Genomic DNA, 25,002 nt, shown 5'->3' on the forward strand with positions numbered 1-25,002 from the left:
GCATTTAGTTACTTAGTCTTCAGCCTAAGGCTTTAGTTATAAGGTTTAAATAACTTTCTTCATAGGGTTCAGTGGTGTGGACTCATAGACTGGTCACCTGTCCGGGAATGCATCTTTCAGTGCATGCTAGGACAGGCTCCAGCTGCTTCCTAAGATACAGAGAATGAATGGACAGTATAGAGTATGATTACGACAGAAAGCTATAGGTGTTAATGCAACATACATTAATGACTGATTAAATTAACTCTTTTTTTGTTAAGAATCTGTGGAGTATGCTGTCACAGGTGCAAAACCTCTCCATCAGACTCATTTTCAGTTAAATCTGTACACTTTTCTCTGCAATGCTGTATTTTCTATTTCCTTTTTTTTTTCAAAGAAAAAGTTCCACATGCATGTCTGAAAATGTTGTAAATTAACATTAATATGCAAATGAACAAGTAGCTCAATTTAGTAACTTTTACAGGCACACGTTTACCTCAAAACAAACTGTACCTAGCATTATTTAAGCTACAGTGGCTTGTAATTCATTTCATTTCAAGTCATTTCAAAATAATAAATCTTGTTTCCAGTTCAAAGTAAAAAACATAAGTGGCCGTAACTTGAGAGCTATCCCCAATGGGAAATTTGTAAGCCGGGATGATAAAGGATGCTTCAGTTTTACCAGAGAGAGGTACTTCTCCACTCGGAATGCGGTTAAAAGCACCTCATGGTCAAAACTGTCAGTAGTTAACCATCAGTAGTTAGACAGCTAGCTTGAACTGGGGGCTATCCATCATTTTAGGTGTTGGGAAAGACAGCTGGAATTACAAACCAGTACATCTTAAATCTAGGGCCATGAAGGCATTTGTTGTTATTACTGTCTGGTTCAATTGTACCTTTCTAACCACAACATTCTCACAAGCAGGCAAGGTTAGCAAATAGCTGGTGAAGTGAGGTGGAGGTAAACACCCAGATAATTTTCTCAGCAGTTGTTGGAGACTAAAACTGAGGTAAAGGATAGTGACTGTTGGACCAAAAGAGGATTCTAAATGAAAGCTAATGTTGCTCCATCTGCTAGCTTTGGGTGTCTTAGCTAACTTGGTAACGTTAACCACACCCACTTAATGTAGACAGTGTGTCAGAGTTGTGGGTTTGTTCGCATGTCGTGAAGTTCTTCTGCTCTGTACTGAGAGTTATTTGCTAACATAACATTGTTTGCTTTCACTTACAGACAGCTGGTTGTGAGTTGTTCGAAATTTTGGGTAAAATATTCCGTTTGGTGCTAACAAAGTCCAATGGTGCCATAGTTTTGGATCAACTTGGATGTTAGCTGCCTTCAGTGCTCCCTCAGAAAATTATCTTATGCGTCTGATAAATTCAGAAAGTAAAACAGTAATCAAAAATAAGTGTTTTTGGGTGGACAGTAGTTCCTGTTGTTTTCATTAACGTTTGTGTTGAGAATGTTAGCTTAGCCTGATGAAACATGTATCCTTGCTGATTCAACTTTCAGGTTTAACTTTCATCTGTGAGTGGTGGTGTTGCCCTGCTGTTAGAAGTTAGAATTGCTACACATGCCATTAGAAAATATGTCAATGAAAGTAAGGAGGGTGCGCACAATGTTTGATTAGCAGTAACAAAAATTTAATGGTGCAAACTACTCAGTATTTTACAGACATAACAAGAAACTGGTAAGCAAGCTGCCTGTTACATGACTGGCTAGCTGATGCTATGCATGCATGATTATAAAAAACACAAGTAAAAAAAAATCTTTGATCTGTTATACAACCTTTAATATTCATTTAGAAGGCGAGCAATATCTGGTTCTGTCATAATAATAATGGATTGTAAGAAAAATAAAGCAGTGCTAATAAGGTTACCTCCCATTCAACGTCTGAAAAATGAAAAGCTAGAGTACATTCATAAAAAATGTAAACATATCATCATGAAAACAGACTGAACTGATACAGTTGTATATTGGCAGGTTAAGGGTCACAGTTGCTGCCAGAGGAGATGCTCAGCTCATCGCACCATTTTTCGTAAGCTCTGTGCAGGATCTCACAAGATGTGTTATTAAAGATTTCTGCAATGAAAGAAAAGAGCAAAAAGAGCATGTGTTAATTACAGCGTGTATTACATGAAGTCTGAATAACAACACATGCAACAAATCTTACAGGGAAAGAAAGTTCCCTGTCAGTGCATTAAAAAAGACCCGGTGTAATCATTTGTAGGACAATGGAATACCAGCAGTACTTTTTAAAAATGTTGCTATTTTACGTTCCTGCAAAACCATGGATATGTTCAATTTGTACGTTTCATATGTATTATATCAACATCTCTACAATGTCAAATCCAACATGTTGTCACTCAACTCGTCAAATATAGCAGCTTGGTCAGTGGCCTTAAGCTTCAAATTATGACACTTTCTGTCTTTAACGTGAAGGGCTCCGTGGTCAAATTAGCATTAATATTCAATGTGAAACATCTGGCTAGACTTTCAAAATAAAGCTTGTAGTTCACATACAGTATATGACATTCTATGATGTTTTTATGAAATGACTTTTTTGTGACTTTTGGACTGCTAATTATGTTGTCAAATGGTCGCTCATTGGTTAGGTTGAGGCACAAAAACTACTTGGTTCGGAAAAGATCATACTTTGGGTTAAAATAACTACGACCTGTTGTAACTTATGTCACGCAACTTGCGTAAGTGACTTAAGCATGTCACTTAAGCATGAGAGACCACTGTTCAAGATGGCACCAAACACTTGATATTTTAAAGGAGATCCTGGGACATTTTCCGAAAACTGGGCATTTTTAGAAAGATTTAAGGACAATTTCCAGTCGTGCTTTTTGGCGACAGATCCAGGTAGGCCAAAACAAAAACATTTCCTTCAGCCTTACCAAATAGCTATTGTGCCTAAACCTAGCCAGACATTAAGCACAGTGTTGTCACAACATTAAACTGAAAATGGAACAAAGAAACGTACATTGCCACATTTGATGCAGTGTTCTTATTCCTGGCAAGAAATAGATGGATCAATGTCTGCTGTCAGATTCCTGAATTACCTGATTGTGCAATAGTTAAAATTTGTTTTGCTTAGTCGGCTTGGCTATCAATAAAAGGAGCCCCAGAGAACACAAGTATGATCAAAGGCTAATAGTTTGAGCTCTCTTGTTTTTTGTTTTGGTAAGGACAGTCTCATTCAAGTGATTCTCACCTGCTTGCCCAAGACCAACAGGCAGAGGCATTCTGACCAGGCCTCCAGAGTGCTTCAGTCTGTCCTGCAGAGACCTCTGTATGAGCTCCATGGTGCAGTCCTCATGCCAGACGGGCAGCTCCAGGCCCACCATGCAGCTGATGATTCTTTGCTTTTCCTCCTCTGTCAATAGACCACTCTCTTTGGATACGTAAACCATGTAAGACATCTCGATGTTTACTGCCTCTCCATGCAGCAGGGAGGGGAGAACTTTCTGTACGACGAGGAAAAAGTGAGATAGTGTGAGGACAAAGGTGGAGAACTTAGACCCCATCCATATCAATTGTAGGCTCACGTAGAATCAAATGTGTACTAGGTACAATATATTGTATATGTATAATATCATCTGCCATGAGGGATTCATTACCATCTCTAATGCTGGACTGATCAGGTGGCCAAAGTCCACGAGTCTGTTAAGGTCATCCTCCCAAAGGTTTGGGGCAAGCTCCTCCAGCATGGTCGTGATGGCTATACGTGTTACTTGTGATGCGCCCTGTAATTTAGTGTCCAACAGCACACGGCCGTGTTTCTCAAGAAGCTCAAAGAGCCCTTTGTTTTTCATCAAGGCCATCTGCAAAGAGAACACATAGAAAACTTAAATGAGCAGTTCAAAACACACAAAAAGTAAGAACATCATGTCTGGGAGTCAGTTAGTGTATCAGATTAACACTTTTGCCATCAGTGGAATTTGAAACGTCCCTTCGGTGACTCCTGGAATAGCCGCTGTACTGTACACGGCATGTGTGAAACTGCAGTGCCTAACCTATGACTGCCTTTCCAGAATAGCTAGGACTGTATACAAGGCTTGTCTTTCCTAGTAAATATTACGAGCCCTATTTTTGTGGGGGCACGTCAACCAGCAAAAGCAGTGCTCTGTACTATGACCGTTTGTTTGTTTGGTATTTTCACCTCTGATTTATATTCACACAGCTCTATTGCACATACATGAACCAAAATAGCAGCTGCATTTGGAGACATCCACACAATCCGTGCATCCAAGACCTACCGCTCTGCACTTAAATAACTAAAACAAGGCCCCATAACAATAATATTTTTTATTGTTATGAAGCAAGTCGTGGTATTAGCGGGTGATCATGCTGATACTAGAATTCACCATCGTCATTTTCCAGTATGCATCAGATTAAAGTTAAATGCACAGTATGTAATTTCTGCCACTAGGGTTCTCTCAATCAAAACAAAACAAAAGAGTAAGTAGCATGGGATCATGGGAGCTATCGTCTTCATTGTTACAACCACCATTACTGATGAAAATCGATGTACGTGTTTCAAGACGAGGTAATGGATTAAAGTTTTATTCACGTTATGTTTGGTTATTTGCACCGTGACTTCCGGACTCTCTCCCAGAAGTGAGATACCTCGAGTTAATTTATAGATGTCTCTGGATTTCTCTGAACGGGGCTCAGCAGCCTCTGTGGACATCATGATAGAGGTGAAAAGACTAAAGCAGAAGTTGATGAGGAAGCCAAAAGGAGGAAAAGAGAGTGCGACGGAGCAAGAGACGAGTGTAAATCTCAGTCTGGCTTTTCGACTGCAGGAAGCTTCCCTAACACAAGCTGCAATTGTGCTGTTGGACTAGTAAATAATATTAGCTGGCTTTGGGGGTTTTATGCCTTGTGTTTTTTGCACTTGCTTGATGTTTGGCTGGTCTGAGTTTTGGCAACGCTGTGCAAAAAACTTGAGAATGCATGTTTACTTCAAGTTTTCAAGACATAACATTGTTATGAAGTACGTTACGTCTGAGAAATTGTTACAGAAGTGTTGTTTTAATGCAGAATTGTTCAATTTTACATCTTTAAATAGTCCACGTACCTTTAATATCTCTGCCAGCCCGTTGGAGATGTGTCGTCGAGGAACAGTCTGTATAAAGGACAGGTCCAGGAAGGCAGCGGCGGGTGGAATGTAGGCGCCGAGCTTGTTCTTGCAGTTTGCAAAGTTAACCCCCGTCTTTGCCCCCACGCTGGCATCAACGTAAGATAGCAGTGTGGTTGGGACCCTGATGTAAGGGGTGCGCCTTCTGTAGAGCGAGGCAGCCAAGCCCACGATGTCCAGGCACACCCCTCCACCGATGGCAATGATAGGCTCGGTGCGGCGGTCAAGGGAGAAGTTGTTAACCTCTTCCAGGATCTTCAAGGCCATCTCCATGGATTTGTTCTCCTCTGTGGTGGGTAGAGCCAAGATCTTGAACTGGACATTGTTGGCCTCCATATATTCAGTCAGCTTGGGACCATAGATCTTGTGAACTTCTTGGTCAATGACCACAAAGCGTTTGATTGGCTTGTTTGATTTCTTAAAGTCCTCCAGCTGCTGCGGGTCGGTGATGTGGCCCAGTAGAAGTGTGTCGTTGGCTGGGTCCAGCAGGTCCTGGGTCTCAGTTACCTGGTAAGTAAAGACGATGGGGCTGACCACCGTCCAAGTGGTGCCCTTTTCTGTGATGTTCTCATAGCTGCCACACAAAACACATGAAGACATAGTTATTATAATGGAATGGGTACCACTTATTTTGCATGTTGTTTTATGGTGCTTTCTCTGATTTTCTAAAGTGCTAAATTTGTGAAAAAGATGCACAAGATGAACAACCAATAAAAGAGGCATTCTTTCAACAGTGACTTGAGTATTTGGGATCATATTTGACAAAACTTTTTGCATAAAACAACAGGACATAGGCAACTGAATTAAACTGTTATCTGACTCTAAAGCAGAGCATGTACTGCTTTCAAAAAAGAAAACATGAAATAAAAATGACTTTAATAGAACTTTTAAAAGTGCACATGACAACCTGCTGCAAAATCAAATAGCTCATTGATATCAACAACCTTGGCTGGGCTTCGCCAAGCTGTACAGATCGTAAAACAACAGCCGATATCAACAGGGCTCTTGTCTACTCGGCATCAGTTTCTCGAATGGTTTCTCTGTTAGACAGAGGCCCTAGCTGAGTCTCAAGGACCACATTCAGCTCAAACACAGTGAATATCCCAACTGTTAAGAAATTAAACGTCAGTGCCTCAAATCTCCTTGTCCCTGTTTTGGCTAGAAGAAGAATAAGCAAGTTATTATCAAAGCACTCTCTTCCTACGGGAACAAACACGGCAAAACACTAAAATATTCATCTCCAGAACTCACAGAGGAGGCAGATTAACATTCTCAGTGTGATATTTCTTAACATTCTGGTCTGCGTCATGTTCAATTTATAATTAATAACATTATTTATGACAGGAATCTAGGCCGTTCTTTTATAACTGAGACCTGGCTTGAAACAGGGTAGTCAGCATTACATCTACTTTTCTTTAACTTCACCTAAAAAAATGACCTCTAAACTTTATATTTAACACTTGACCGCTGATTTAATCCTTGCCATCTACAGATCCTGATTATCTCTCTTCATCTAAATCTAATACATTTGAAAGTTTTGCAGAGTCAAGCTATTAAACACAAGGTCAGATATACAATGAAAAACACACTCGTTATATCTATGAAACTATTTCTCCCACTGTACTCTTCTGTTTTACTGTAATTAATATGTTGAAAAGATTACCCTCAAGCCACCACAAGTGCCCTTTACAGTTTTCTATAGGTGTTTGTTTGATTGACAGCACAATATCTGCGTGTGTTATTTCTTCTGAGTTATGGCAGTTAGCTATTGCAGTGAAAAAAGTGTAGCCGTTCCCTGAAGACATGAATAGCTTCGGGCGATATTCATACCAAAGTGAAATCCCTGTTACACAAACTCTGATTCTAAATGTCAACCTGTCTCCTCAGCCACACATAAGTCAGAAAAGGATTTATTGGATTCCTGAGAAACATTAATTATCACACGTCTTTTACAAATTTGTTCAAATTACGGTGTAACATTACAGTAGGGTCATACTTCTGCAGAATCCTGTTTCAGAGTTTGATCACTTTCATCAGAAGGAGACAGCATGTATGTTTATACAAATGTCAAGAGGTCTTACCATATGTTGACTGCTTGAACTTGTGCAAACTATGCTAAGTGCAAAGCCTCTTTCGGTTGGAGGTCACGTTGGATGGCTGGGATTGCACAGCATGTGACATTGACATTGGAGACTGCTGTTCTAATCTTATCTCCTGCAGCAGTCAACCTTGGGTTAACTTTCCCTCACTATGACCACAAATTTTCTCAACTTGAACCAAGTAGCTGAATCATAGTGTGACTGCTTCCCCCCCAAACCCCATCCTACAACATTTTAAGACTGAGAGAGGACTAACACTGGAAAAAAAGAAAGATAAACTTATTGACAAATTGCAGAATAGATGGTGATTGATTCATTTTGTCAATTCAAATGATAACTATTTGTTTTATTTTCAGTTTTAAGTTGAATTCCAGTGTCCTGTCAATTCATGTAAAATCATAATGACAAATAATAGTTTCTATTTTGACTTCATAAATGTCTTGCTGTTTAATATTTGACCAACAAATAGATTTCAGATTTGTCTACTGAAGCAAGGAGGATGAAGATGTAAATACAATGTGAAATACAATGGTTACAATAAATTCCCATCCCATCCCACTGCTGCCTCCACACTAAAATAGATTTTATTTCTCCGACATTTAAAATATTTTAAAAAGCTTTCACTCCAATTTTTACAATATCAATCCAACCGCCAAATCAAAATGTGGAGCCTATTTTTGCTTGTGTAACACAGACAAGTAAATACTAACAAATGCATACTGTAAATGATAAATGCAACCATTTATCAGACAATGTTACCATCACATATATGCAACAGCATACTTTTTCAAAATGTACTAAGAGAGTCAGAGATAGCATAAACTATAGCATAATAAATCTAAATAAATATGCAAAATCAAAGAAAATAAACAGACCCAATAGGCGATCATGCAGTACTGTGACATGATCTGCCACTTGTATCACACATGTTCTATTTAATTACAGTATTTTAAAGAGAGTGATTAAATAATTATGTTATACTCACATTTTTGCAGCAGAGACACAGTCACCTGTGTCCTTTTTGACCTTCTTTGCAAGTTTGCGCTTCCAGGTACCTTTGACCCGCACCAGGCAAAACTCTGTTTTGTTTTTCTTGATGTCGTTGTCTCCCAGATTAACCTTGCCCATTCTTGCAGTGGTGGCTGTGATTCGAGAGGTGTGAACAGAGCTACTTACTATAAAGTCTGAATTTTGAGAAGCCCCCACCATGAGTCTTTAAATACTGTATAGTATTAAGAGGATGCCCCTGTGGCAAGGGAGGAGCATTGGCTTTCAGCCTACTTCACATGTCATTACATGTGGTATTCACTTACACAACTGTGAGGTAACACCTCTTTGGAATTTTTTTTTTTTTTTCATGAGTGCAATGCATTACATAGCTGTGTAATATATAGGTCATTAATTAAAGTAACTGTGGTTTTGGTCAAGAGAATCACATAATATTTACATTTTCTTTCAAATTACTACTAAATTAAAATAATTAATCTGATACATTAATCCCCAATCAGTATCTGTACAGTGGCATTAACACACTTTTGCTGCAGTTTAGCAGGTTTTTAACAACACTTGGAACATTAAACCTATGTCAGGCTACGAATGCACAGGCAATTCTTGTTGAAGACCCATTGAATAGGATTTAAGGGATTAATAAAAAGGAATTAAAGATAATATACATAATAATCCATTATGTTGTCAATGTTGTATTTTGTGTGTAATCCAGCCCATTCTCACTCCCAACATATCAAAAATAGCCTGGCCAGTTGCCTTATACTTGAAAGTTTAACGCTTCAGTATCCCCTCTAGCATAATTTCTTGAAGCTCCCTTTTAGTGTAGTAATGCGATGGTGGGTGGTGTAGAGATGGGTAGCAGTCAGGGTGTCTGGGTGACTCATTGGTAGGACTTTCCCCAAGGGATCATAGTTCTCGTCTGTGCGTGACAAAGAGTCAATGATTATTCGTTTTTAAGTTATGTAGGCTACTTAAGTTTACTTGAGTAAATTACATAATGTTAGGTACGTAAGTGGTGCGAGTGAATGTTATAGTAACACAAAGCAGTATTTTTTTCCTAAACCTAACCAAGTAGCTTTGTTGCCTAAACCTAACCAAACCCTCAACTGCGTGACAGATATGTCGTTATATGGTAAAAGTTTGTCAGCAAGCTTTATTTTGAAAGTCTGATTGGACATTGCATTTTACATATTATTGCTAACTTGGCCACAGAGCCCTTCACGTGCAAAGTGGACACTAAAGAGGTAGGTAGACCACCCTACCTCCGGAGGCGGATCAGAGCCGCAGCAACCGTCCCCCCTCTCCGCCTCTGAAACTTTCACGCACTTTCACTCTTTGTAAGTCTTAAACTTTCACCCTGAAAGGGCAGTGTGAATGGGGCTATCGTTTGAAGGTTAAGGCCATTGACCAAGCTGCCGTATTTGACCAGTTGGGAGTGAGAACATGTTATCACCTTGTTTTTCATTATCTTAGAATGAGCCTCTTATATTTACAGAGTGAGTGAGTCCTCTGCTGCGGAGTCCACCATGTTGCACCGTCATGTTTCAGAAGTAGGCCAGGATGGACAAATCAAATAGGGCAGGTTTTAGTGTCAACCATAGGGAAGGGGAAGACAGACATTGCTCAGTTGGTTGCAATTTACAACCTCACGCTAGATGCCATTAAATTCTACACACTGGACATCCTATGATATTTTCATTGTTGGTGTTGATCTTTTCGTGAAAGTTTTTCCTTGTATTGATCCTGTCTTTATCCTTTGTCTCGGCCTCTATCTTTTGCACACTTTTTCTCTGACTCACAGAAGGACAGCTGCAGTATACTTTTACGCTCCAGTGCAGTCCTGAGAGTGCACAAAATGAAAATACAAAGAAGAAATGAAAAAGTCTTAACATTATGCACTACTTGAGTAAACCCTGCAAATGCAAAGGAGCACTGTTCAACTTTTTGATGGTCGACAATATTCTTGCTAAAAAATATTTGAGACCAGGTGAAGTATAATTATCCTATAATTTATCTTTATAGGGCTAAAATGGGACATACAGTACAGACCAAAAGTTTGGACACACCTTCTCATTAAAAGAGTTTTCTTTATTTTCATGACTATGAAAATTGTAGATTCACACTGAAGGCATCAAAACTATGAATTAACACATGTGGAATTATATACTTAACAAAAAAGTGTGAAACAACTGAAAATATGTCTTATATTCTAGGTTCTTCAAAGTAGCCACCTTTTGCTTTGATTACTGCTTTGCACACTCTTGGCATTCTCTTGATGAGCTTCAAGAGGTAGTCACCTGAAATGGTTTTCCAACAGTCTTGAAGGAGTTCCCAGAGATGCTTAGCACTTGTTGGCCCTTTTGCCTTCACTCTGCGGTCCAGCTCACCCCAAACCATCTCGATTGGGTTCAGGTCCGGTGACTGTGGAGGCCAGGTCATCTGGCGCAGCACCCCATCACTCTCCTTCTTGGTCAAATAGCCCTTACACAGCCTGGAGGTGTGTTTGGGGTCATTGTCCTGTTGAAAAATAAATGATGGTCCAACTAAACGCAAACCGGATGGAATAGCATGCCGCTGCAAGATGCTGTGGTAGCCATGCTGGTTCAGTATGCCTTCAATTTTGAATAAATCCCCAACAGTGTCACCAGCAAAGCACCCCCACACCATCACACCTCCTCCTCCATGCTTCACGGTGGGAACCAGGCATGTAGAGTCCATCCGTTCACCTTTTCTGCGTCGCACAAAGACACGGTGGTTGGAACCAAAGATCTCAAATTTGGACTCATCAGACCAAAGCACAGATTTCCACTGGTCTAATGTCCATTCCTTGTGTTCTTTAGCCCAAACAAGTCTCTTCTGCTTGTTGCCTGTCCTTAGCAGTGGTTTCCTAGCAGCTATTCTACCATGAAGGCCTGATTCACACAGTCTCCTCTTAACAGTTGTTCTAGAGATGTGTCTGCTGCTAGAACTCTGTGTGGCATTGACCTGGTCTCTAATCTGAGCTGCTGTTAACCTGCGATTTCTGAGGCTGGTGACTCGGATGAACTTATCCTCCGCAGCAGAGGTGACTCTTGGTCTTCCTTTCCTGGGGTGGTCCTCATGTGAGCCAGTTTCTTTGTAGCGCTTGATGGTTTTTGCGACTGCACTTGGGGACACTTTCAAAGTTTTCCCAATTTTTCGGACTGACTGACCTTCATTTCTTAAAGTAATGATGGCCACTCGTTTTTCTTTACTTAGCTGCTTTTTTCTTGCCATAATACAAATTCTAACAGTCTATTCAGTAGGACTATCAGCTGTGTATCCACCTGACTTCTGCACAACACAACTGATGATCCCAACCCCATTTATAAGGCAAGAAATCCCACTTATTAAACCTGACAGGGCACACCTGTGAAGTGAAAACCATTTCAGGTGACTACCTCTTGAAGCTCATCAAGAGAATGCAGAGTGTGTGCAAAGCAGTAATCAGAGCAAAAGGTGGCTACTTTGAAGAAACTAGAATATAAGGCATATTTTCAGTTGTTTTACACTTTTTTGCTAAGTACATTTTTCCACATGTGTTAATTCATAGTTTTGATGCCTTCAGTGTGAATCTACAATGTCAATAGTCATGAAAAGAAAGGAAACTCATTGAATGAGAAGGTGTGTCCAAACTTTTGGTCTGTACTGTATATCCATTGTTCAACATGGTACACACTCCCATAACATTCCTTTTTAATTACTGTTTCCTTGAAAGGTCTCTAATCGACCTTGTATTCCCACCTGAATCGGCCGGTGGACTGTTTGTAGTGGTCGGGGACAGTTTTCTGTAAATCACCTTGGAAATCCAACCTTGAGAGAACGGTGGGAGAGAGTGGTTGGTTGGAGAGACTAACGTCTGTTCACTGTGTGTTCCACCAGTTGTTGTATTTGCATTTTAATTATAACTTACAGTTTAATACAATACTATTCAAAATAACTAACGACTATGGCCTAGTACACAGGAGTTAAAATTTGACACTGTGACTGCCGAGACAGACGAGGAATTACGCCTCCAGTGCTGGAACAAAGGTGACTGAGTATGTAGCTCAGTTTTTTTCCTTTAACATACCATCACCTGTGTGTTGAAGGGTAATGGTACAGTACTAGCCTGGGGTGGAATCCCTGTGGAATGTACCTGTAATTATACAAAATGAAATGATATGTTGAGAAGCTCTCCAAATTTAAATTATTGTAAAAAAAATGCTTGCCATTTACCTTAATTTCACTACCATTAATAACCAAGTCAAGGGCCAATGAATAATGAATAATTTGAATAATTCTACAGGACTTCAAGTCAAACTATCCTGGTAAATCTAAAATGTCCTTCTGATAAACAATCATCTATTTGTTTCTCTTGGTGTAGAATATAGTATAAAAGCATACATATTTCCATATATGATACTACTAGTTTGATCACAACCAGCAAAGCTAAAAGACAAAAAACAAACACAAGCAGCAGACGATGATCAACACCAAAACAGTCAGACATAAAACAGCTCCCTTTGACCCAGTATGGTGAGATTAGTGAGAGACATATCCACCAAAATATACCATTGACTATTCTCTATCATACCTTGTCTCTCCCCAGCCCCTCTCCAGAACAATCTTGCTGTCTTCTGGCTAAAGCACTGATCATTATGTTTTTTTAATTAAATATCACTAAGGCAAACATTTAATGTCTTTATTGACTCTGAGAAACTGTCTAAGCTACCTGCGGGGCATCAAGAAAAGCTCCTCATTTATCAGTCAGACTTTCACCTGACTTCTGACACTTGATTTATATCACTTTGATTAGAGGTAAATCACAGGTGTAGCCAATCAAATGAAGGCTGGTTCTGTCCCAGTGAGACACTGGGCCAGCATGCAGCCCTGACACTGGCACACCTGGATGGAATGCAGCCTTTCAAAGCTACAGATGTGTGAGTTTTTCATTTATTTTAATGGAGAGTCGTCCTCTTTCTGGAGACAAAAAAGTTTTAACCTTTGTTTGAACTCCCCCAACATCTGGCATGCCATGTGGGTTAGACTGAAGCTAAACCCATCCGTCTTTCCTCGAAAAAGGTTTGATAACACTGGCTCCACGTGGCTCTTTCTGGCTCTTTGTCTGTTATGAAAGTTATGAAAGTTATGAAAAGTACTGTTGGATAATGCGAGGTCTCGCCTGTTGCGAAAGCCACCGGCCACTCCCCCCTCCTCAACGGTCTGCATAGTTGCAGTGATATAACAGAAAGTCACCAGCGCGTCTGCAGGTAGCACCGCCGCGCCTGAGAGCTGCCGACACCGACCCGCCCATAAACGCACCATGCCAGCCGAAAAAGGTAAGAGCCGCGCTTCATTCACGGTGTGGTGGAGTCACAGTAAATACGAGTGTCTTAACTTCAGGAACATGTGCGTGTCTGTGCCTCATTTACCAGAGCAAACAGCCGCGGTGTCACCACTGACAGGCTGCCTTCACTAGCTGCCAGCTGTGTGATTTTTATTTGCTGCTTTTCTTTCTATTTTGTGATGATTAAGGGCATGCGTTTAAGTTTGATGGACAAAGCATGCAGTTGGAATGTGTTACATTTGGGCATAATGGGTATTTCCAGTTATTTATGAAAATGTTTTTGTAATTTTTTTAAAAACAGTCATTCAGTAACCTCACTGGGAGAATCACTAGCAGATAACTGGATAATGAACATAATTAAAAGTTGCAGCGATAGTGGTGATGATGCTGATAAAGATAATGTTGAACAAATGTTACAAAGTACTTCGCAAAAGAAGTAAATAGACAAGACAGAGCGACAGACATTAAAGGCAGACTACCAGCTAAAACAAAGAGGCCAAAAAAAAAAAAAGAAATTAAGCAAAAGTGAGGAACCCATAACAGACCTTGATCAGAGGAACTCGGAGTCCTGCTTGTTTTATAAACTATAGGTCTTCACTGTACTGTAGGCAGGTGTCTGACCATGCAGGGCTCTAAATGTGATAACAAGGAATTTGATAATCAGCCAGCAGGCTAGAGAAAGTCGCTGATTACTAAACACTACATTATATTATTTCCCCCCAGTTCCTGACACCCCTGTGGAAGTCCTTGTGGATCTCCTAACAAAAGCCAAGGAGATCGCTGCAGCGAGTGCTAATGTGCCGAAAGAGTTGAAATGTCACTTGCAGAAGGCTGTGGACATAGCCAGCGGCCTGGACGACTACCTGGAGAAAATGACCACGCAAGAAAGTGAACCTCTGGCAGAGCTTTATAAGTATGTCATCTCTTACAACACTTAATCAAATATAACTCAAAACACTTGTTTGTGAGGTACATTAGTTAATATGTTCATTCATTCTGTAGGAAAACAGTTTCCCATGACTGGGATCAGGTGCACAAGGATGGCAAAACCATGTTCAGGCTACCCAAGGAGTGCATCACCGGCCACGTTGAAGGTCAGACAGCCTCACATGTTCTACTCATTGCCACTAGATTCACAGGTTGACTGTATTGTGATAGTTAACTCTCTGATGTGTGTTTTGCAGGCCAGACCCTGAAGATGCTGATCCACATGAGTCAAGCTAAGAAGGTCCTAGAGATCGGGATGTTCACCGGCTACGGTGCGCTGTCCATGGCTGAGGGGCTTCCTGAGGATGGCTGCTTAGTCGCTTGCGAGTTAGAGCCATACCTCAAAGACTTTGCCCAGCCCATTTTTGACAAGTCTCCACACGGCAAGAAGATTAATGTCAGGACTGGATCTGCCATTGACACCTTGAAGGTGTGAAACCTGTTGTTGAAGGACTGTCAGAGAGGATCATGTGCACTGATTTGCAACCTACTGTACTAATACAGTTGTGTCACACTTTACCTTTTAATATTTACCATTGTAGTTCCAGTGTGTTCCAGGCAAAGGTTAACACGGACTCTTGTATTTTTGGTGTTAATAAGTTAACAAACTGTGGGGCACATGGCCAGTTTCCTAATAACTCTCTGTCCCTTCCAGGAATTGGCTGCTGCAGGCGAGCAGTTTGACATGGTCTTCATTGATGCTGATAAGAACAATTATATCAACTACTACAACTTCATTCTGGAAAACAACCTGCTCAGGATGCAAGGGGTCATATGTGTAGATAACTCCCTTTTCAAAGCCAAAGTTTATCTTAAAAACACGACAGATAGCAACGGACTGGCGCTCAGAGAATTCAACCAGTTTGTCGCAGATGATCCTCGTGTGGAGCAGGTAAGTTTCAAACCTACTGACCTACTACTACTGTGTGCGTTTGGCTGGTGTAACTTTTTATTTTCACAGTGTTCTTCTTGTTTCAAAGGTCATTATCCCTCTAAGAGATGGCATCAGTGTTATCCGCCGGGTATCTGTGGTCTCTGACCGCTCACTGACCCAGGTACTGTTTAGTTAACCTCAGTCAGGCCTCAATGAGCCAGCAGTCATCATACCATCACTGAGGACTTTCTCTTACAAAAGCATCATTCTCTTTATTTGTATTAGAGTAAAATAACGGATGACGAAGTTTTCCGGGGAGTCAAGGGCCTCACCATCCTTGATCGGATGCGTCTCGATGGGAAGGTGGCCTATGTGACGGGTGCCGGGCAGGGCATAGGCCGAGCATTTGCTCATGCCCTGGGTGAGGCCGGTGCAAAAGTGGCAGTTGTAGACCTTGATCAAGACAAAGCTGAGGCTGTCGCTGAAGAGCTCTTTCTGAAAGGTAAGTGGTGTTAACACGACAAATGTAGAATTGCCTGTGAGACTCAGGCTGTCTGAGGGGAAATAAAAAGGGCACCAGCCAGTTGTACCAGCACACAGAAAGTCATGATGCATTTATGTGACTCAGATTTAAAGTATAAACACCTCTATAATAAAAACACCGAGAACTATGAACTGTTTAACCATTTAGTGGCACTTCTAAGAGTTTTATCACATTTCCTCTGCTAAAAAGCACTGCGTCCAGTTTCCTAGCACATTGGGCCACCGTGAAGGGCACATTATCACGTTCTGTCTACCATAGGGGCATGTTAGGGGGCAGTTTTGTGGCTTTTTGTTGTTGTTGTTGTTCAACGTGGGGGCGTCATGGTGGACAATTTTCTTGCCCCTCCACCAGTATGGATATCCTCATCCTCTCATTTCTTTCATGGTGGGAACAAGCGTGAAGTCAGGTCACATAGGCAAAAATTGCAGGGTCGCAACAAGCATTAACTCTGTTTTTGACGATATTGGCATCATTTTTGAGCAGGCTGGCGAGTTGAACATGTAAAAATATTCACTTGGCCTCAGTCCTCAGCTCCCATTACACCAGGCCCTGCAATGAGCCAACATTCTCAGTTTAACTGTCACACAGTTGCACTAGTTTTCATATGGCTGCACAAAGTTAGGTTTTTTCCATAATTGATTAATCTGCTATTTATTTCACGATTAATTGTTGATGAAGGTTCTTAGTCGTCCAGGTCATGAAAAGTCTAAGTGCTGTATCGTCGACAACTGGACTTGTTTCAGTTTCTTGAAGATGTCTCACCTCTCATCCAAGAGGCTTCTTCAGTTCTAACTAACTGGAGGGGAGTTTGCAGGCTAAAAACAAAAAAGCTGTCCACACTGACAAGAGTAGCCTGCAAACTCCCCTCCAGTCAGTTAGAGCTGAAGAAGCCTCTTGGATGAGAGGTGAAACATCTTCAAGAAACTGTCCAGTTGCCTACGATACAGCGCTTAGATTCACGATTAATTGTTCTATATGACACATAGAAAAACAATAAAAAATCACAACAGTCCAACACTCAGTTCGCCGGAAATGCTGGAAGTATACAATATTTGTTAATGTTGCATGAAATAATCACTTCAGCAGTTAATCAGTCATCAATATTGGTTGCAGATTACTTTTGAGTAACTAATCAAATAATTGGCTAGTAGTCACAACTCTGCTTGCAAGTTGACAGCTCCCATCGTAATCACTAGTTCATTCGGTGTGAATACAACTACACATGAAGATGCATTTGATTTGGAGGAGTCCATGGCCTAGTTGTATTTTTGTTCTTGTTAAGACGTGTAATGGAAAATACACCCGTACTAAGCATGAGCTTCTTTTAAATTAAACAATAATAATGAGAAGCTCGTTAAAAAAACAGTTTTTTTTATATTGCAAGTTTATATCCAAGGTAAGTCGATACTCCTGCACTGTAAATTTCCTTTGATTGAAATGTATTATCTGGACATAATCTTCACATCGCCCTGAGTCATTTTTTCCAGATGGATTTTGTTTTTTAAGCTGAAAACAAACTTTCTAGATGGAACAACAGCTACACAGAAACATATTCCATGTCACTGTATGTTGTTAGTGGAAAATCAGAAAGTTAAACAAAACTGTTATATCTCAAGGCTCCTGAATCATGAGACAACTTTATCGCTGCATTATGTTGACACTAATATAGTGAGAGTGAACAATCTGCAATAACAGATTTGTCAAATCTCATTGCCATTGATCACTGATCGTATCGCTACTCAAGCATCCAGCAAGTGTATACATTCAAGCTGGCTTTGTGCACTTATGCCTCATGTCATGAATTGTCAGTGTGGACAGCTTTTGGTTTTTTACCAGCAGATGGCAGCATACTACAGCATAAGATGTACTGTGTCAGGTTATACATGTTCCTGTGAACCTCTGTATGTGTGATGTTCCCTCTGATTTCTTATTAAAGACTGAAACCCACTAAAAATAAAAAGATTTATATATATATTTATATTTATATATAGTATTTTTCATGACTTCCGTTCTTGATGTTTTAATTTTTTGCACATCTCAAGCCAAATTTTACATCTCCAACTTCTGAATGTTCAGTGATAGAAGTTGCTGATATCACACACAATCTTCCAACATGAGCAAAGCATTCTAACACACTCTCGTGTCTTTTCTAACAGGTATCAATGCCATGTCGATCACAGCTGACATCAGCAAAACAGATGATGTCCAGAGGATGACTGACAACATCGTTTCCAAATGGGGGGCGATCCACATCGCCTGTAACAACGCCGGCATCAACATGAACTCAGCCAGTGAAGACACCAGCTTAGAGGAGTGGGATCAAACCTTTAACGTCAACCTGAGGGGGACTTTCATGTGCTGTCAGGTGTGTGTGTGTGTGTGTGTGTGTGTGTGTGTGTGTGTGTGTGTGTGTGTGTGTGTGTGTGTGTGTGTGTGTGTGTGTGGTCATTACTTGCTCCACTATATGGCACTGTGGTACATTAGTCTGATGTGAAACGAAAATACACATATATTTATAAAACTTGAGTTCAGGTTTTTTTTATGTTGATAGTTTAACTGAAACATAGAAGAAACATACTTTTACTTACTGCTCTGAAAATAGATGCTGCTCCAAACACTAGAAACACTTTACTGTTGCTTTGACAAACACTTTTGTGAAACAACTTTCCACTGGAACCATTTTTTTTTTTTAATATTAGACAGAGAGAAATGAAAATATAAAATTCAAAGAAAAGGCTTCTGAATGTTATAAAAGAATGCTGTTGAAATTCCCTTAACAATTAAATAATCATGTAGTTTCAGAATTATCTTTTGTACATCTTTGGGAAACTTAAAGTACTTTACAGAATCAGACTAAACTTTGATCTTAAACCAAAAGCAACGTATGATGGAACAAATCAGGTAAACTTAAAACAAAAATGTGATAAATATACTGTATTTATTTTTTATAGATCACATCAACTTTTGATGGGAAAGTGGTTCATGTTAATCACGAGGCAAGAAAAACACAATGCAATACATTTTTAAATGATATCTGTAGATTTTTTTAACCCCTAAAAGTAACAAGTAGCTACACCGTTTTCTTCTGCAACAAATTCCATTTTGAAAATAAAAAATTGACAATTTGTGAACTAGTACCAAATATAAAAATAACAATAATTCTGTCATTAGGCTCTACCCAAAGAACCAAATTGTTCCTTGATCATGCATTCCTTCAGTAATTTATCTGTCAAAACTAGTTAGAGGATGACCTAATTACTGATGGTCCAACCAGCCTCAGCTTCTCTCTAGTTACTAAAATTAGTCCTAAATGATCTGCTGCTGTCAGATATCTATGTATACATGCCCTACCAGCTTCAAAATCCACCCAAGTGCCCTGAATGTTGTTCAACCACTATTTCTGTCTCAGAGGATAAACTACATGTTTTTGTGTTGATCCGTGCTCAGGCTTTTGGTAGCATATCAGCGCCATAATAAGGTGTTTAATGTGCCTCTTTCCCCTGAATCCTTGCCTTAGGCGGCAGGTCGAGTGATGTTGAAGCAAGGATACGGCAAGATTATCAACACAGCCTCCATGGCCAGTCTAATAGGTGAGTGATGATTCTATTCCCCCACCTTCTCTCTGGAGCCCCTCCATGTCTGCTTTTAATCTCTCCATTTGGCGTGGAGAGTTTGGCTCGAGAGGAGGAGGAGGAGGAGGGGGAGGAAGGGAGAGTTAAATACAGATATGTGCAGGAGTGCATCATGAAATAGTTGTTATCGTCGGACAGAAAGTCCGATCTGACTTTGGATCATTACAAAAAATCCAGCTGCAGTTTTGGTGTTTGTGAGGACCTCAGAGTGAACCTGCACATTTAAAACCGGATTAGCTGGCTTTTTTCCCACCCTGCAACTTTTACCCCAGTTAAACTGTTCTATAGAGATGCATCCACCCCTGCATACAGTAAGCAGAGCAGGAAAGTGTTGTGATTGCGTCTCGCCGAGGCAGTTTTGCATCATAATAAACATCCCCTCTCTGCGGAGCTGTCTGGAGGATGTGGAAGGCAACCTGAGGTCCAACTTGGGAAGGGAGGGTTCCTGTGCAGCGGCAAAACCCCGGCCTGTGCCAGCAGCCTTGTTTGAACAGCGGAAGATACTTTTAGAGTTTAGTGAGAGCCTAGTAAAAGCCTTGTAATTCGCAGCACCGGTGTAATGTTCCTCCTCCAACAGGTTCCTCCAGAGGAACAGCAACACTTCATCAGCAGTATAGTCAAATCGCCAGTAAACCGCTGTGCCATATGGGCCCCAGTCCCGACTGCAGGGGCAATCTGTAAAACAGGAGCATGCTGGTAAATAGAGGCCGGCATAAAAAAAATGATCAATTACTCACATTACGTACAGTCCTTCAGGAATTTACTTTATTGGTCTGGACATCTGTTATAATATTGTCATAATGTGTAATCAGATGGGACCTGTTCTCGCCAAGTGGAAGCCCAAAAAGCAGCCGTAAATGCCCAATTAAAATGCACAATGACAGCTTTTTGTCCATCTGCTGAATAGAACGTGTGTGTGTGCCGGCTAACACCCCCTACACACACACACACACACACACAGTCCCATCAAGCACCATTTTTTTTTCTCAATAATGGCCAGCAGCTCAAAGACTCCCAGACAGGAAATATCCCCGTTGATGTGGTCACACTCAGTTTTTTTGGCTGCACGATGACCTTACTGAGGGATTTGTGACTCACACCTGCAGATCTCAGCTGCATAGTAATGTACATTACAACAGCCTCGCCATTCTGGGAAAAGAGTGCATCATTTGAACTCGGAAGAATTGGAGATGTAAAGGCGAGCCTGATAAAGAGCATGTTTTCTCCCACTTGAAATGGGCAATAAGTAGCAGGGTGAATGTTAAAGAGGGCTTTGGAGAATGCTCTCCTTCTACCTCCTTTTCCCTTCTCTGGGGATTACGGCTCTTTAAGACGGCGAAAAACATCAATGCAGGTTTATTTAAAGGATGAAGGCATTTTCTGAATGGTATTTTGGGGCCGTATCATCAGGTCTTGAGCGAGGATTAGTGCTGTTAGGCATTTTGAGCTGTGTTTCCTGTCCTGATAAGTCGGATTTCACCTTCAATCTGCGTGTAAGCCCTGGGCTCTGCTCCTCCTCGCCTGCTCCTCTGAGGTCCTAGCCTACCCCTTATCCAGCCCAGCCCAGCCCAATCTTACCTTCCCTCTGCTATCTTGCCACACTCGGCACAATCCCCCTCAACCACCCTCGTAACTACGGCGCCGTTGTCCCAGCCTTTACATCTTATTCCTTTAACTTTTCCCTCTATCCTGCACATTTTTATCCGAGCAACTTACGCGGGATGCTCCGGCCCTTTTTTTTCTCCCCAGGACCGGCCGCTGCCTCTCTGCAGCTGGCCGGTATTTATCATCCCGGTCTCACACTGAAGCCATTTGGCAGTCAGATCGGCGGGTGACGGGGTTAACTACTAAAGTTGTATGTAACTTGGAGCCTTCCTTGTGATGATTAATCAGCCGGCAGAAAATGAGCCCCTGTCCCGGCATCCCATGCAGTGTGCAGCATCTGTGATGGTCAAGGCAAACAAATGGCTCCCTGTCTTTGTTGCTGAGGACAGAGCATAACTGGACATTATAAGCAATTAATTTTACATGGCTTCATCCGCAGAGTCCCCGGCAGCTAATGGAAGAGCTTTTTACGTTGTATCCACAAGAAACCGCATGAGCTGCAGTATAAAATGTATGTGTTGTCAGCTTTTGTGAGAAAGGAACTGTCTTTTTTTCCCTCTTTATCCATAAAAATGAAAGATTTCTCAATAATAACCTGAGTATGTCCATTATTAATGCTGCAGGAAATGTTATATTTCATTAAATGCTGTGTTGTGTCCATTTTGGGTAACTGATTTTCTTCTTACCCTGCAGTCCCTCATCCCCAGAAGCAGCTTTCCTACAACACGTCCAAGGCCGGAGTGGTCAAACTGACTCAGACTCTGGGCACTGAATGGATTGACAGAGGAGTACGCGTCAACTGCATCTCACCGTAAGTCTTCCCGTCTGTTCTCGGCCTCCTTCCCTTACCGTTCGGTGCCAAAACGTACCGGTCCACCTTGAGTGTTGTGAGGGACCGAGCCGCGAAAGGAAGTGGTGATTAGTGTGTTTGCTTTCATATGAAGAGCCCCATTTGAGAATGATGCACTAATTTAAGTCCTCAAACAATACATCAGCGCTTAATTAGATGACGTCTTGAGGGATGAATCAACCAAACACTTGCTCTAATTGTTCTATTCAATTAGGGAATCAAATTTGCAACCTCACTCCAACAATGGCGCCTTGTTTGTATCTATTTGTCTGTGAAGCTGAGCATGGGGGAAGAAAAGAAGAGAACACAGGAAAGGCTGTGTATGTGTGTGGGGTTTCCTTGTGTGTGTGTGTGTTAAGTGGAGCATCCCTTAGCCCCAGCCATCCCTGAGCAAATCCGTCCGGTGGCACCGGGCAAGCCAGGCCCAGTCACAGCCCCAGAACAAAGCCCTCACACACGCGCCTCGCTCAGCTTTATTTATCGGCAGCTTGTTTGCTAATTTTAATTTGCAAAGAAGCAATTCTCTCTCCCCCGCGCTAACTGGGTGTCTCAATGGGCCGCTGATTTCTTTGAAGTGACAGTCGGTAAATATGCATAAAAAAGGGACACAATTAGCGCTCACGAGGTTGACTGGAGCCTGATTCCATTGGCAACTTTAGCCGCAGCGGTGATAAGCTGCATTATCTAGAAAATTGGCTGAGGGAAAACAGTACCTCTGATTGCCAGCAAAGGTTCCAGATAACAGGGCAGCTGAAGAGAAATATAATTGAGGTGGAATATGTTAACCAAGGTGTCACACGCTCCTTGGAAGTGCTAATTTATCCAATGTTGGAATTCCATATCAAGGCACCGGGATACATCGAACAATGATTCGGGCCTGACGGTTTTTTAGTCACTGTCACGTCAATTGTGCAGAAAGTCAGAAGTCGTCTCGTATTAGGCGCAGGCGGCCGAGTTGACATATTTATTCAAATGTTAGTCTGTGATATTTGGCTGCAGAGAGTGGAGAGAACTGCATTTGTTGTGACTGAGATATTAGACGCCAGCGTGACACGAAACCAAGAGCAGCACCTTTTTTTTTGGTACATTTCACCTCAACATAGTCTCATTTCAGAGCAGGAATGTGTTGCATATAATAATAAGTGCTTAACCAAAGGCTTTGAGCAAATTATGCCAGACGTCCCCTCATACCCGGGGGGGTCCTCCTGAGACGTGCCAGTCATTTAAGTGCCACCGGTCCCACAGTAAACATCATCAGAGATGCCACGCCATGCCCTTTCTTCAAAGGATAATTGGGTTTATTTTTGTCACCAAAGTGGTGGCTCTGAAACGACGCTGTCACTCCTGCCTCTGAGCTGTGATGCCTTCTGATTTCATTGTGTTTTTTTACTCTCCCCCTCCTCTTTCTCGCTCACTTTCTCCGTCTCTCTTTTCAGGGGGATTGTTGACACCCCTCTCATCCACTCGGAGAGTCTGAGGCCTCTGGTGCAGCGCTGGCTGTCAGATATCCCTGCTGGTAGACTGGCTCAAGTGACAGACCTGCAAGCTGCAGTGGTCTACTTGGCATCTGACGCCTCCGACTACATGACAGGGCATAACTTAGTCATAGAGGGTGGGCAAAGTCTGTGGTAGAGGGGGTAGATGAAGAGATGAAAACTTTTTTTTTTCCTCCTCCTCACTCTCCCGGGATTAGTCTCTGAAATGGGTGGCGTTCATATTATCTCCTTTTGACACGTTCACGGCACTGTTAGTTTAAATCTTTACTGGTGTTTAACTTTTGGTCAGTTAACATCTGTTTCATGGTGTGATGAGAAGACTGGTAGCTTTTTGTCGTGTGTGTGTCCTGTACAGGTTCAGTTTGCTGTCATGTGTTATGACTGTTCAGTTCCACTGAACGTTTGCGTGGATGGAAAACACTGTATCGCGTTAAATACTAAAAAGACGTAAAACAGCTGACCGTCTTCTTGTCACACAATGGAAATTTGTGAACATGCCCAAGAAAATATCTGTCCAAGAAAGTAAAGGAAAACTGTTACTACTGTGTGCCTTCAAACAGGTCACGATGTCTGCTGTATGTTCTCCTGACATTATTTTATACACTGATGCTGTTTAAACACACATTTTTGATAAATATGACTGTTACGAAAAGAAACTGCTCTTTTTCACTGTGTCTCTTGAAAAAGTCTGAGCATACTTGAAACGTTTAGTTTATTTTTATAGCACTTTTTCATATAAATTCAGCTCAAGGTTCTTTATAATAAAGTGACAGTTTTGTACGGCAATGAACAAAAGGCTGCTTCTGTGCATGAGTACGTGTATTAGTGGAAAGTAACTAAGTACATCTTCTCAAGTACTGTATTTAAGTACTAGAACAATACTTTACTATTTCCATTTCTTGCCACTTTACACTTCTACTCCACTACAATTCAGAGGCAAATATTGTAGCTTTTCCACTACATTTTTCTGACACGTTTAGTTGCAGGCTTTGTATAATGATATAAAATATTATTAACAAATGATGTCATATTGTAGATAAAGATAAATTCACAAGCTGGCCTGCACATAAACTTTACAAAGTAGTTAAAACACCTTTACCAGCTTCAACAATAAAGTGAAGAGCAAATGAATGAAACTCTGAAATATACCATTCTGTAGTACTTTTACTTTTGGTATTTAAATTATGTTTGGATGCTAATACTTTTGTTCTTCTACTTACGTAAATGTACCACAGTATACAAATACTCTGTAATGAGTAAGAGTCATACATTAAATTTGTATAAAAGTACAAGATCTAAGTACTTCTCCCATTTCTTAGTACATGAAAAGTGCACTACTGACTGCATCTAAGCTTCAGTACTTGCTACACGGGTAACACTTTATAATAGCCACCATTAATAAAGCATTCATTTAATGTCTACAGTGAAATAACT

At 41.0% G+C, this 25,002-nt stretch overlaps 2 protein-coding genes across 5 annotated transcripts; one reads left to right on the top strand and one right to left on the bottom strand.

Moving 5' to 3' along the window:
• Nucleotides 1–1,605: 1,605 nt before the first annotated feature.
• eevs (2-epi-5-epi-valiolone synthase) lies at nucleotides 1,606–12,974 on the bottom strand. Its single transcript, XM_084348531.1, has 8 exons — nucleotides 12,828–12,974; nucleotides 12,324–12,389; nucleotides 11,996–12,064; nucleotides 8,211–8,367; nucleotides 5,067–5,700; nucleotides 3,604–3,807; nucleotides 3,198–3,450; nucleotides 1,606–2,059 (listed from the first exon to the last, which is right to left on the bottom strand). The coding sequence occupies exons 4-8, from the start codon at nucleotides 8,351–8,353 to the stop codon at nucleotides 1,962–1,964; spliced, it is 1,332 nt and encodes a 443-aa protein (XP_084204657.1). The 5' UTR covers nucleotides 8,354–8,367; nucleotides 11,996–12,064; nucleotides 12,324–12,389; nucleotides 12,828–12,974; the 3' UTR covers nucleotides 1,606–1,961.
• Nucleotides 12,975–13,073: 99 nt separating this feature from the next.
• LOC311254475 (uncharacterized protein) lies at nucleotides 13,074–24,860 on the top strand. 4 transcript variants are annotated; one of them, XM_084348256.1, is made up of 13 exons: nucleotides 13,082–13,171; nucleotides 13,280–13,315; nucleotides 13,428–13,572; nucleotides 14,304–14,493; nucleotides 14,583–14,674; nucleotides 14,765–14,997; nucleotides 15,223–15,459; nucleotides 15,548–15,622; nucleotides 15,727–15,943; nucleotides 18,142–18,350; nucleotides 19,503–19,575; nucleotides 21,916–22,033; nucleotides 23,509–24,860. In XM_084348256.1, exons 3-13 carry the CDS (start codon nucleotides 13,557–13,559, stop codon nucleotides 23,702–23,704), a joined length of 1,656 nt encoding a protein of 551 aa, XP_084204382.1. In that variant the 5' UTR covers nucleotides 13,082–13,171; nucleotides 13,280–13,315; nucleotides 13,428–13,556; the 3' UTR covers nucleotides 23,705–24,860. The 4 variants fall into 4 exon arrangements, with proteins under 4 accessions (XP_084204379.1, XP_084204380.1, XP_084204382.1 ...); XM_084348253.1 differs by having other exon boundaries at nucleotides 13,074–13,173; nucleotides 13,280–13,572; XM_084348254.1 differs by lacking the exon at nucleotides 13,280–13,315 and having other exon boundaries at nucleotides 13,074–13,173.
• The last annotated feature ends 142 nt before the right edge of the window (nucleotides 24,861–25,002 follow it).

This window comes from Pagrus pagrus (genome assembly GCF_965226575.1).
Source record: "Pagrus pagrus genome assembly, chromosome: 3".
Classification (NCBI taxonomy): domain Eukaryota; kingdom Metazoa; phylum Chordata; class Actinopteri; order Spariformes; family Sparidae; genus Pagrus; species Pagrus pagrus.